At 35.6% G+C, this 14,099-nt stretch overlaps 1 protein-coding gene across 2 annotated transcripts in view; it reads left to right on the top strand.

Annotated features, from left to right (window-relative positions):
• The window catches only part of NRK (Nik related kinase), a 184,789-nt gene that overhangs the window by 78,452 nt on the left and 92,238 nt on the right, over positions 1 to 14,099 (top strand). For both annotated transcript variants that reach the window (XM_081043133.1, XM_081043132.1), the window contains exons 3-4: positions 5,158 to 5,214; positions 6,669 to 6,740. In XM_081043133.1, coding sequence (XP_080899259.1) covers positions 5,158 to 5,214; positions 6,669 to 6,740 — 129 coding nt within the window. The remainder of the gene's footprint in view (positions 1 to 5,157; positions 5,215 to 6,668; positions 6,741 to 14,099) is intronic.

Raw genomic sequence — 14,099 nt, 5'->3', positions numbered from 1 at the left:
AGTGATCATGGAAGATTTCCCAAGATAGATCACATTTAGGCCACAAAATAAGTCATTTTAAGAAGACTGCAATCATGTCAAGCATTTTTTACGACCGTAATGGTATGAAAGTAGAAATCAATTAAAAGAAGAAAACTGGAACAAAAACAAACAAACAAAAAAACCACAAACACATGCAGTCTAAACAACATGACACTAAACAACAAACTAAGAAATCAAAGAGGAAATCGAAAAATACCTTGAGACAACTGAAAATGGAACACAGTATTCCAAAATCCATAGGACACAGCAAAGGCAGTTCTAAGAAGGAAATTTACACTAATACAAGCCTACCACAAGGAACAAGAAAAATCACACCGACATACACACACACACACACACACACACACACACACATACACACACACACACAAACCTAACCTTATACACAAAGAACTAGAAAAAAAGAACAAAGTCTAAAGTGAGTAGAAAGAAGGAAATAATAAAGAGTAGAGTGGAAATAAATGAAACAGAGACTAAAATAATAGAAAACATCAATGAAACTAAGAACTGGTCCTTTGCAAAATAATAATAATAATAATAATAATAATAATAATAATAATAAAAATAATAATAATAAACCTTTAGCCAGGATAGAGACAGAGACAGAAACAGACAGAGAGAGAGAGAGACCATAAATGAAAGAGAAGTGACAACCAATAGCACAGAAATACAAAGGATCATAAGAGAATACTACAATTATATGCCAACGAATTGGACAACCTAGAAGAAATGGATAAAATCCTAGAAACATAGAACTTTCCAAGATTGAAACAGGATGAAACAGAAAATATGAACAGACTAATTACAAGTAATCAAATTGAATCACTATTCAAAAACACTCCCAACAAACAGAAGTCCAAGACCAGACGACTTCACAGATCAATTCTACCAAACATTTACAAAAGAATTAATACATATCCTCAAACTCTTCCAAAAATATAAAAGAGGAAGGAATGTTTTCAAACTTATTCTGAGGCAAGTATTACCCTGATACCAAAATCAGACAAAGACACTACAAAAAAGAAAAGTCACAGTCCAATATCACTGATGAATATTGATGCAAAAATTCACAACAAAATATTAACAAATCAAATTCAACAGTACATTAAAAGGATCATCAACTATGATCAAGTTGGATTTATTCCTTGGAGGCAAGAATGGTTCAATATCCAGAAATCAGTCTTTATGATACATCACATTAGCAAATGAAGGATAAAAATGTGATCTCAGTAGGTTCAGAGAAAGCATTTGACATCATGTAAATGCCATGAATGATAAGAAACACTCAACAAAGTGGATACACAGGGAACATACCACAACATAACAAATGCCATATATGACATAACCACATCATACTCAATAGTGAAAAGTTAAAAGCTTTTGTCTAAGATCAGGGAAAAAAACAAGGTTGTCCACTCTCACAACTTTTATTCAACATCATATTGGAAGTCCTACCCACAGCAGTCAGACAAGAAAAAGAAATAAAAGGCACCAAATTGGAAAGGAAGAAGTAAAACTGTCACTATTTGCAGATGATATGATACTATATATAGGAAACCCTAAAGACTCCATCAATAAACTATTAGAACTAATAAACAAATTCAGTTAATTCGCAGGATAACAAGATACAAAATATACAGAAGTCACTTGTGTCTATGTACTCTAATAATGAACTCTCAGAAAGAGAAATTAAGAAAACAATTTTATCTACAATTGCATCAAAAATTATAAACTACCCTATGATCCAGTAATTCCACTCGTAGGCATCTACCCAGAGAAATCCAAAACTCCAATTCAAAAATCTGTATGCACTCCTATGTTTATTGCAGCACTTTACACAATAGCCAAAATATGGAAACAACCGAAATGCCCATCGGTAGATGACTGGATTAAGAAGCTGTGGCACATTTATACAATGGAGTATTACGCAGTCATAAAGAAGAAAGAAATCTTATCATTTGCAACAACATGGATGGATGTAGAGAACATTATGTTAAGTGAAATAAGTCAGAAAGAGAAAGACAAGTACCATATGATCTCACTTATATGCGGAATCTAAAGAAAAGAATAAGTGAATAAACTAATCAGAAACAGTTTTGGGGACAAAAAGAAAAAAACGAGAGTTGTTAGATGGGCGGGGGGGGGGTGGAGATAAGGGGAAAGGTGAAGGGATTAGGAAGAAGCTGGTAACCACAAGATGGCCTCAGGGTTTTTTGAAAATTAATTTGGGGAACATATTCAATAATGTTGTAAAGATTTTGTTGGGTATCCGATGGACATGCGTCCTATTTGGGAGACCACCTCAGGGATACTGTGGATGCCTGACAATGGCACTGTACACCAGGAGCTAAACATTAATGAATGCCAACTAAATTTTATATATATAATGTGATGGCTCGGTGCGAGGTCGGAGGGATAGTGGATGGGGGGAGGAGGGTTCACAGTGTGAGGGATATAAATGATGAACGTCTAAGTATTACCTTGTCTTGTACACCTGAAACTAATAAAATAAAAAAATAAAAAAGGGGAAAAATTATAAAATACCTAGAATTAAATTTAACCAAGGAGCTAAAAAATCTGTACTCTTAAAACTATATATTGATCAAAAAATTGAAGACGACACAAATAAATGGAAGGGATATACTATGTTCATAGATTGGAAGAATTAATATACTTAAAATGTTACTAACAATTGTCACCCCAATAAACTTTAATAAAAAAATGTTAATACTACTCAAAGCAATCTACAGAATAAATGCAATCCTTATCAAAATACCAATGGCGTTTTTTTCACAGAACTAAAACAAATAATACTAAAATTTGTATATACCACAAGAGACCCCAAATAGCCTAAACAATCTTGAGAAAGAACAAAGCTGGAGGTATTATGCTGTCTGATTTAAAATTATACTGCCAAGTATAGTAATAAAAGCAGTATGGTAAAGGCACAGAAACAGATACATAGATCAATGGAACAGAATAGAGGACCCAGAAATATATCCATGCTCATATGGCCAATCTACGATAAAAGGAGGTAAGAATATGCAATAGAGAAAAACAGTCTGTTCAAGAAATGATGTTAAAAAAAAAAACTGGACATCTCTATGAAAAAGCAATTGAACTACAACCCTTTCTTACACCATGCATGCAAATAAACTCAAAATGGATTAAAGACTTAAATGTGAGACCTGAAACCAGAAAACTCCTAGAGAAGACACAGGCATTAAACTCTTTGACATTGGCCTTAGAAGTATTTTTTTTTTTGCCTTTGTCTCCTCAGAGAATAACAACAAAAGCAAAAATTATCAAATGGGATCACATCAAACTAAAAAGTGTTTGCATAGCAAAGGAAAGCATCAACAAAACAAAAAGGCAACGTACTGAATGGGAATATATTTGGAAATGGTACATCCTATCGGGGTTAATATTCAAAATACATAAAGCGTTTTAAAAACTCAACATAAAAAAAAACAGTCTGATTAAAAAACTGGGCAAAGTATCTGAACAGACCTTTTTCTAAAGAAGCATACAGATGGCCAGCAGACACATGAAAAGATGCTCAACCTCACTATCAGGAAAATTAAAATCAACATGATAATGAGATACCACCTAACTCCTGTCAGAATGGTTATTATTAAAAAGACAACAAATAACAAGTGTTGGTGATGATGTGGAGAAAAGAGAACACTTGTGCACTATTGATGGGATTGTAAATTCGTGCAGCCACTATGGAAAATAATATGGAGGTTCCTCAAAAAATTAAAAATAAAGTCCAATATAAGTAGAAATCAGTAAATAATAAAGTAAATTCACTGAAGTAAACTACCATAGAATCCAGCAATTCCATTTCTGGGTATTTATCTGAATAAAACAAAAACACTAATTTGAAAAGATACTCGCACCTCTATGTTCATGGCAGCATTATTTACAATAGTCAAGATATGGAAGCAACCTAAGTGTCCATTGATAAACGAATGGATAAGAAAGATGTGGTATGTATACACAATGGAATATTACTCAGCCGTAAGAAATAATGAATTCTTGCCATTTCCAAAGGCATGGATGGATCTAGAGGGTATTATGCTATTGTAATAACTCAGATAGACAGGGAAAGACAAATACCATATGATTTCACTTATATGTGGAATCTGAAAAACAAAACAAAACAAAACAAAACAAAACAAAACAGAAACAGACTCACAGATACAGAGAACAATCTGACAGTTGCAAGAATGAAAGAGGTTTGGGGGATGGGTGAAAAAGGTGAAGGAGAATAAGAGGTACAAACTTCCCCCAAGTCTACTACACCTCTGACATCGTATATACATAGCTATTACAATACCATTGACTATATTCTCTATGTTGTACTTTACATCCCATGATAATATACCTGTATTCATCTTTTGTTATCAGTACATATTGAGAATTACAATTTTAATAGTTTTTCCTTTCTTAAAATGTGTATGCATTTCTCTCTCTCTCTCTCTCTCTCTCTCTCTCTCTCTCTCTCTCTCTTTTTCTCTCTCTCTGTCTCTCTCTCTCTCTGTATTTTTTTAAAATTATAGTAGGCTTAGGGGTTATCACTTTGTGAGTGGTGTAAATGTCTAATCATTATGTTGTTTTGTACACCTGAAACTAATATAATAAAAAAATAAAATTCCTAGTTATAAAAGAAATAAGTCACAGCGATGTATTGTACAGTATAGAGAATATAGTCAATAATATTTTTTATAACTTGTACCCTGTGCATGGTGACTAGACTTATCATAGTTATCACTTTGTGAGGTATATAAATGTTACATCACTATGTTGTACACCTGAAATTAATGTAATGTTGTTTTTCAAGAATACTGTAATAAAAAGGAGAAAAAAAACTTACTCCATAAATATGCTTGATATTTTTGAGTGGAATATTTGGTATTTCTTTATAATGTTCATAATGTAATGTTTCTATTCTCTATATCATACCTTATATTTACTCTTTATATACTACTTTATATTTCATGGTAGGCTAGAGTGTTTCATCTTATTGAACTTTAATATTTTTCACTTTGCTTCCTGTTTGCTTGATTATATAAGCAGCATTTGATGTTTTTTTACTATCTTGTGTTTCAGGGACTCCATGAAAAGACGGGTGCATTTACAGCTGTTAAAGTGATGAATGCTCGTAAGGTAATATTATGTACTCTCTGTATTCTGTTCTCTTAATGGATTATGGTCTTGTGATATATAGCTCATAAAATATTATTTTGTTTATTAAATCATTAGTATGTAATTATAATGATATGAATCTAGATTTATTATATTTATCATTTAGTATTATTTCTATCATTAGTGTGTTTTATTATTTTTGATTTATTATATTTACCCATAAAATTCTTTACTCACAGTGAAAGTTTGACATATTTTGTTATTCTCTAAGAATAAAGAAATTATCTGTATTTCTATTTCTAGTTGATTATCTGTTTCCAGGGATGGCAAAGGGGCAATTCCTTCTAATATTGTGCTAATCTTTCTGTGTTCCATCGTATTCTTTTCCCTCTCCAACTATTTCTTTTGAGAATTGAGGCCATTAGATACTCAATGACAGGTAGAAAGAACTTGTCAGAGATGCAAAGTTTTCTTGTATTTTCTGACAGATGAGCAACTGAGACAATTTAATTGACACTGTTCCTGATAACATTCATAAAGTTGTGTCACGGTTCATAACATATTGTCATAGAATTTGCTAAGTACTGATTTCTTACCTCTTTCTTTAGCATGAGTGCCTCACTTTCTCAAGGTAATATTAGCATGAACATAGCAAAGGTCACAAAATTTTCATTTTGCTATACCCTAAAGGAAAATTCTCAAAGGTTGTATTTGAAAAGCTATACATGTTCAGTGAATTGTTGTCAATGCCATCCACTGTTCTTTTACAATTTGTGCAGGCAGTGAATTGCTGAAACTAAAGAGTTGCATGCTTTTTGCCTTGTTAGTAAACGTCAAATGTTGCAAACCAATGTGAGTTTCAAGGGGTTTTGAGGTTTTATGGATTTATTTTGTCCTACAAACCATGACTCTCAAATAATCAGTCTAGCATTATTTGAATAACACTCTCCAAAATACTTATTTCCTTGTTTTAACTTAAGAGACTTTGCTCCTCATTCAGTTTACTTGTTAGATACTCTAACTTTTTAAATACTTAAACAATATATTGAGCCCATTGATCGTGTCAATTACCTTGTTTTGTAAGGGGAAATAGAACTTTACTTACATTAAACTGTAATTTTCTCATTAATATGACAGTTAACTCTGTTACTGTGAATTTGGTGCCAAGTTTCTCTCTCTCTCTCTCTCCATATATATATATATATATATGTGTGTGTGTGTGTGTGTGTGTGTGTGTGTGTGTGTGTGTGTGTGTGTATACACACACACACACACATAATCTCTCAAATTGTGCTAATAGTTTAAATAAAAAATCATATATATGATTTTTTATTAAAACTATTAGCAAATTTTGAGAGAGGAATAATATTACTTTATTCTTCCATTTAGTACTCAAAGAGCACAAAGTACTGAAGAATCACTTATTTTCAGAATGTACCAGTGGATCTAATAACATCTTGTACTTGGTTTTGCAGACCCCTTTACCTGAAATAGGAAGGCGAGTGAGAGTGAATAAATATCAAAAGTCTGTGGGATGGAGATACAGCGTGAGTACTGAAAGTCCTCAAATAGTCTTACCTTTAGTTTTCAACTTTAAACTAATTCCTTTTTATTGTATCGTTACCTTTAGAAGGCCACTATTAAAAAATGTTCTTGTCTGGAAGGGATAACATATTCATCTTTTAACATAGTCGCATAGATTCAATCATCATATTTGAACAGTGGCATCTGTCAGAAAGCAGAACTTAGAAGAAACTGTTCCCTGAATAAGTAAGTGTTGACTGCCCATGAAGGACAATCTACACAGCATAGAGCCCTCTAGCTGAGTAGAGACAAAGGGCATGATGGGACAGAGAGCAACTTTTACCAAAAATTGGCCTCAGCAAGGTCCTCTTTCACACCTTCTACATCATATTTTGGACTGGCTTTCCCCCCATTATGATTCTAAGAATCATCGCCGTTGTATATGAACCAAGTGAGGGCTACCGTCTTTTTTGCAAGAACGATAGCAGACAGAAACTTAACTGGATACCCAGCTTAAAAGTCTTCAAATATCTGGCACAGTAGTGAAATACATGAGGGACTGTGAAGATGTTTTCTACTTGAACCTTTTTAACTGCCTTACAATATAGTCTCTATGACCCCAATAATTTGCAGGCTCTAGAATAAGATCGGGCAAAGAAAAAATTTTTCCAGTAGATATTGATGATCTAGATGCTGGTGGCCTATCAAAGTTTTCTGTGATCTAAAAGCAGAACCCTTTCTCTTATCAATAAAATATATTGATATTTGTTTTTCTTATTTTTCTCCCCTGCGGTCAACTATCAGGAATTCAAGTACTTTCAACTTTTTGTGTCTTAATAAATATGATCTCAGGCACATTAGAATTAACTTTTTTCATTAACAGAGTCATACTCAGAAAAACTTTCTAGTTATATTATAAAAAAATATTGGTAAACAGCTTCATGATTCATCTATTAACTACTAGGCTCCTGTTTGTTTACAGTGTATCTTGGGAGGCAGAGCATATCCAAATGGAACAGGTAGTACTCATTAATAATATGCTTTGGTAGATCAAGAAGCTGTGAAAGGTAATGTGTGAAAAATCTAATTGACCAATTCTGTTTTTATCAAACATTTGTGTTAAATAAACCCGTTTAACAAAATCTTCCCTAAACACTCTCTGATATACTTTACAGAGGGAAAAAAATTTTGTTTCTGGAACTGGGTGAAATTACAAAGGAAGTTTTGGTGTTCTTTGGTGTTCTTGAACTTCTTGACAAAAAGCAGGATATTCGGGCCACTCTGGGATCAGCTGGTCCTGAGCCAGGAAATGCTGTAGCATCATATTACTGAGATATGTGTGAGAGTTTTAAATTACCCACTTGGCCTGATAGATATAATGTACATACGTGCTTCTCACAAGTTCAACTTCCTGTTAATTGAGAATGGCAAACACATTAAAGCTTTACAAACATATCTGATCTCGCTGGTTTTGGGGGAATTTACATGTATGTGGGAAACCCAATCTTAAACTTTTTTTATAGTTGGGAACGTCGAATCATCTGATTATATATTTTAGTAAGAAAAATAATTGCTAGCAGATCAGCCAGTTAGCATCTCTAAATCATCTTGAATCCCTTGGGATAAGAAGTTCGTGCCGATAGACTTTAATTAAAAAAACACACAGAAGTTTGTGACTTGCATACACATCTTTCTCAGTCAGAAGTTTATGGAAATAGCAATAATGTGGAAGTCCAGAAACATGAGTTTAAATCCCAAGTCTACCACTAAGTAGCCAAGAATTACTTGGAAAAGTGGTCTTACCTGTCTAGGCCTCAGGTTCCTCATAGATAAAATGGCATCAGAATATGTGGCCTGCCTATAAACATGGTTAAACAGTATGGTCAGATGCACCTACATGGTATCTAGAGCCCAGCCATGATCCTGTGCTTGGTTAGGGGTGTGAGCTTTATAACCCATATAGAAAAGGAAGGTCCTTGATATCAAATTACCACACAAGTCAAAGGATTCAGTCTGGCTCCTGCTTCTCTTTAACCTGGCTCCTGCTTCTCTTTGTGTTATTATCCTCACACCATCATCTCCTTTCTATTTATTGCACTCTTTATGAATGTATCTTCCTCTCAGCAGAACTCTGGGCCTTACTAGGAACTGAGAGTGCCAAGTACATACAGAATTACTACTGCCTGAGGTTTATCACTATGTGATGGCAGATACTGTTACCATTTCAAAGGAGAGCCACATCACAAGGGAAGTAGAGTTTAAGGGTCCTACATTGAAAGTATGAAAGCCACAAAGATCAACTTTTTTGTAGAAAACAGTTAAAGCGAATTAAATAGGAATTTGTTAGAGGCTGGGATGAGACTGGAACCTGAACCTCCATATAATCCTCATACTCCAACTTAGGGTTTCCAAATTCCCAACATTTTAGAACCTTCAGGAATCAAGAACGGGAAATTGTATTTCCCGAGAATTCTCGAGAATTCCCGAAATAATCTTTTTAATTTAATTTCCATTGATCATCTGTAATAATGGCTGAAACAGTAAATGTTAATAAACAGAAAAGCCATAGAGAAGGTGGGGCAACCGGGGTTCGTGGTCCCAGCGCAGTCTTTCAGAGGTTTCAAGATAGTCCTGTATGTAAAAGATCAATGCAAAACTTGGGTAAATAAAATTTCCTAAATGGAGGTCGACCGGAATTTAATGACTAGCACATCTCTTGCCCTGAGTGCTAAATAGGGGTCACTACGGTATCATTTTGGCTAGGTTTTTGTTATATTTCAGGTTTTCTCAAAATACAAACAATGTAATCAATACAAACTTTATTTAACCCAACCTTATTGTATACAGTGAGTTTTTACATGTATCACACAATGTATTAACATTCCCAGTCACATTTAAATATTTTATTTATTAAATTAAACATTAGTAGAAAACAAATGAAATATTACTCATTTGAAAATTTAAAAAAATACTTCAAATCATTTTTATTTGTCATTTTAAAATGAAACTTGAAGAAACATAGAGCATTAATTGCCCAATCAGACAATTGTCATCTTTGCTTTGTAACAAATACACTTGATGTGAAAAAATTTCTTTCATTTTCGGTAGATGTTGGTCGAACTGTTATGAGTGCATCTAAAAGCATCTTCAAGTTGGGAGTGAGAGAATGCGTTGCTTCACATAAGCTCATTTCCTTCCTTAAAGAAGCAAACATTTTGTCTGCGTGCATAGGGATAGACTTTGATGTCGAAATTGATATTGCAAAAAAAGAAAAAAAAAAGAAATTGACATTGCTTTAGTCAACTCACACTTCAGATCAGATTCTGATTTAATGTCAGAGCTCTCAGTAAGGAGATCCTTTATTTCTTCTTTTGGAACTTCTGCTGTAAATGTTCCTTTAAAAAGTCTTTCCATTAATGACTTCGCCAATCGTGCAATTTCATTCTTATTTGACAAGGCAACAAATTCATCCTCTTCCAGTTCACATAGACAACTAACATTGCTCAAGTATTTTGTGAGAGACACAGGATCTCTTGTGTAAAGACACAAGATCTCTACATTTAACCAATTCAAATTTTATTTCCTTTAAAAGCATTAAGAAAAAATTAAGAAAGACCTATATTGTGCAGTGAATATTTATAGCTAAAAAGTGCCACAAAACATTATGATGTGAGATTGGAAATTATTGTAATATTGGAATAAAATATTAGCAGTGCAAGTTATTTTTAAATAGACTGACTTACCCACAGCAGCTGAGAGAGCCAAGAACACACATACATCACAATCGTCAGCCTCAAACAAACTGATCGAATGTGGTTTGTAGTATTGGCCATCACTTTGTGGAAATGAGTCATCATGGAGAACAGAAAACAGTTTGTATTTACACAAAGAAATATTTATTTTCACAACCCATGATTTGACTACAATGTCATATTAAGGTACACTACCTTAGATTTCCTTAGTTCACCTGAAGATGACTTTGTAGTCAAATCCTGTGTTGTGAAAGTAAATATTTCTCTGTGTAGATACAAACTGTTTTCTGTTCTCCATGATAAAATGTGCTCGATTTATAAGAGCTAAAATTAGCTGGTCACGGGATATCTGATTCTGGTGTTGCATGTCTAGTGGCATGTAACATTGTAACACAATGTAACTTTAGATAGGGATAAATAGGGAAAATGTCTAAGAGGTACATTGTGAGTAGTACATTTATTTCCCATTGTGGATATTACTGGGTTCAAGGAGCCAATTTTCCCAATTTCCTGACCAACATTTTCGGGATTCAGGAATGGGAAAGCAAAAAAATTTCCCAAGAACGGGCAGAAGGGAATTCGCCCCCAGAAACCTTACTCCAAGTTGATTGTTTTATTCATGCATGCCTTTATTATACAATGAATACAAGCAGAGAACCTGCTGTGGGGTTTCCAATTGGAGAAATTAGGCACCATCTACTTCCCCTAAAGACAAATAGGTGTCTAATTTGTTTTCTGGTAGGTGAATGTTTATGAGTAAATCCACTGGAAAATCCTGGAGAAATGATAATGTTCTGCATCTGCCAACCATTTTCCTAGATTTCGAACTTTTTTTTACAAGATATATTATGAATACTTGGGGATACTACAAAACCTAGTGCATTGCCATATATTTATTTAGAACTATTTTTAAATCCCAGCCATAGTATAGCTAAATATGAAAATTGCCCATTTTTTCTACTCAGTCGAAGCAAATAAGTTAACAAGGAAGGAAAATAACTGACTGGATACGCATATATTCGGTTAACTATTCATTTCAGCTGAAAGATGTATTTCCCCCTAACCCCAGGCCATCAAGTCAAGGTAAATGAAGAAAATTCTAGGAAGAACTAATGATAGGTAGAAATTAACCCCTTTATTACTTTTCATGCCAACTGGCCTTTTTCTAATTCATGCCCAAATGAAGTCAATGGTATCCATTTTCACTGGATTTCATAATGATGTAGGATTCTGATGTCATGTTATGTGCACTGGGATCATAGTCTCATGAAACAGAAGAATGGAAGCATGTACCGGAGACGGTGCAGAAGAATGTAGTTTATCAAAGCAAAGAATTACAGCTACCAAGCAGGAGAGGCTACCCAAAGTTGTGATGCCCACTAGCTAAAGCAAAGACTTGTTTTTATACTTTTTCTTATGTATCTAAGGAGAAAAGCTGATGCCTACTGGTACATTTTTATCAACTTCTCAGCCTTGAGGAGGCTTCCGAGAAAGCTTTTTGAAACAAACCAGGACTTTCTGAACAGGACTTTTTGAAACAAACCAGCTGTCCTGTGCTAATGATGTTTTTCAGGGCAACGGCCTTGAAGATATGACTGTACTTGTTCATTCTACCAGTGATTTCCTGACAGTCTGAAGTCATGCTAACTAACCTGCCTGAATCCTCCCTCTGAAGACGAAACCCTAACTGCCATTAGGGAGTAGGGGTGATGACCATTCTGGCTACTTCAGACTGAAGAGGGGGATAGAGAGACCAGCAGCTATGACTTGTCTAGAGGTCTATCTAAAGGTCCCTGGTAGATGAACGAGTCCAGGTGAGAATGTTGTCTTGTAGACTCATCATAGCCAGCCATTAGGTTGAGACGCATTGCTCTCTCTCAGACGCAAAGCTGAGACGCATTGTAGGCAACAACATGAGATAATCCCTCTAATAATTAATAAAATAAAAATGAGAAAAGTTTTATTTTGTATAAAAGAGCTCCCATCAGTGAAAAGATTTCTATCTGGGTTGTCTAGGGGCATTTCTTGTAAATCTGCTCTAGCAACATAGGTTTGCATTAAGACTTGTTGGCAGTTATGAGTTAATTCTTCCTCCATTTTAGGGAGAAATGTGGCCAAGTTGAGGGTGGAGCAGGTCCATATTTGGATTACAGGACTTTCTAACAAGAGGGCCAGATACGACAAGCTTGTTTTCAGGGTCCTCAAAGGCAAAGAGATATTGTGAGTCAGGGTGTATGGGTATGTAGAAAAAGGCATCTTTTAGATCTAACACCAAGAACCATCTGTCAGTCTCAGATATTTGGGCTAAGAGCGTGTAAGGATTTGGAACTATAGGGTGTCTAGGAATAACTGCCTCGTTGATGTCCCGGAGGTCTTGAACTAGTCTCCATTCCGCATTTGGTTTGGGAATTCCTGAGGTGGGGGTATTGCAAGGACTGCTGTTTTCTCTAAGAAGGGCTTGTCATTTGAGATTGTTAATGGTTGGTATTAGTCCTTTCCGTGTCTCGGGTTTTAGAGGGTATTGTTTCTGGCAAGGAAATAGAGTGGGGTCCTTAAGATGAATGTGGACTGGAGTAGCTATGAAGACATGACCAATTACCCCTTGTGAGACCTAAATATCTGAGTTGATGTTGGCTTCCATTACTGGGAGGCAGCTAGGAATACTTCCAGAAACTAGGAGAATAATAGTTCCCATCTCAGTCATAATGTCTCTTCCCAGTAGTGGGGTAGGGCTTTCTGCAATGATTAAGAAAGAATGGGAGAACATTAGGTCACCCCATATGCAGCCTAAGGGCTGGGAAAAATATTTAGTAATTGGCTTGCCCATTACTCTTTGGACAGTAACATCTCGATTAGAGAGGTTCCCTGGGTTGGAGAGGAGGATGGAGAAGGTGGCTCCTGTGTCTAGAAGGAAATCAATAGATTTTTCTTCTACTTCTAGGGTTACCCAGGGCTCAGGAGTCCCGATGATTAGATGGGATGAAGAAGCCTCTGTTAGAAGTCCCGGGCCCCCTCAGTCCTGTGTGGGAGTCTGGCTGCGTGAGGCTGGCCTTGGGGGTAGAGGCCTCCGGGGACAGTCTGACTTCCAGTGATCCCCTTCACAGCTGGGACAGGGCCATGGAGGTCTCTGGGTCGGCTCCAGTCACCGTGGGCATTCCCTTCGCCAGTGACCAGACTGTCCACAATGGTGGCAATCGGACTTTCCCTGGGTACCCTGTTGGGTTGTAACCTGTAAGGCAGCCACCAATACTTCCACCTTTTTTCTTATTTTCCTCTCCTTGTCCTGGGCTTCCTCCTGGTCCTGATTGTAAAAGATGGTGTTGGCTACCTTGAGTAACTGGTCCAAGGTACCTTCAGGGCCAATAGCCAATTTTTGTAATTTCCTGCAGATATCTGGGGCAGCCTGAGTTATAAATTTGTCTTTTAGAAGAATTTCCCCTTTGAGGATGTTTGGCCCAATGTGAGTGTATTTAATGAGGGCCTCCCTGAGCCTTTCTAAAAAGTCTGGGTGATTTTTTTCCAAATTTTGGCTAATAGTAGACAGCTTTGAATAATTGATGGGTTTGGTCCTAGTTCTCTTCAGTCCCTCTAACATGAATGCCAGAAAGTGTTCTCAGCCAATTTCCCATG

Source organism: Rhinolophus hipposideros (genome assembly GCF_964194185.1).
Source record: "Rhinolophus hipposideros genome assembly, chromosome: X".
NCBI classification, from domain to species: domain Eukaryota; kingdom Metazoa; phylum Chordata; class Mammalia; order Chiroptera; family Rhinolophidae; genus Rhinolophus; species Rhinolophus hipposideros.
The sequence above is the reverse complement of the archived record's forward strand: the minus strand, read 5'-3'. Positions and strand labels throughout refer to the sequence as shown.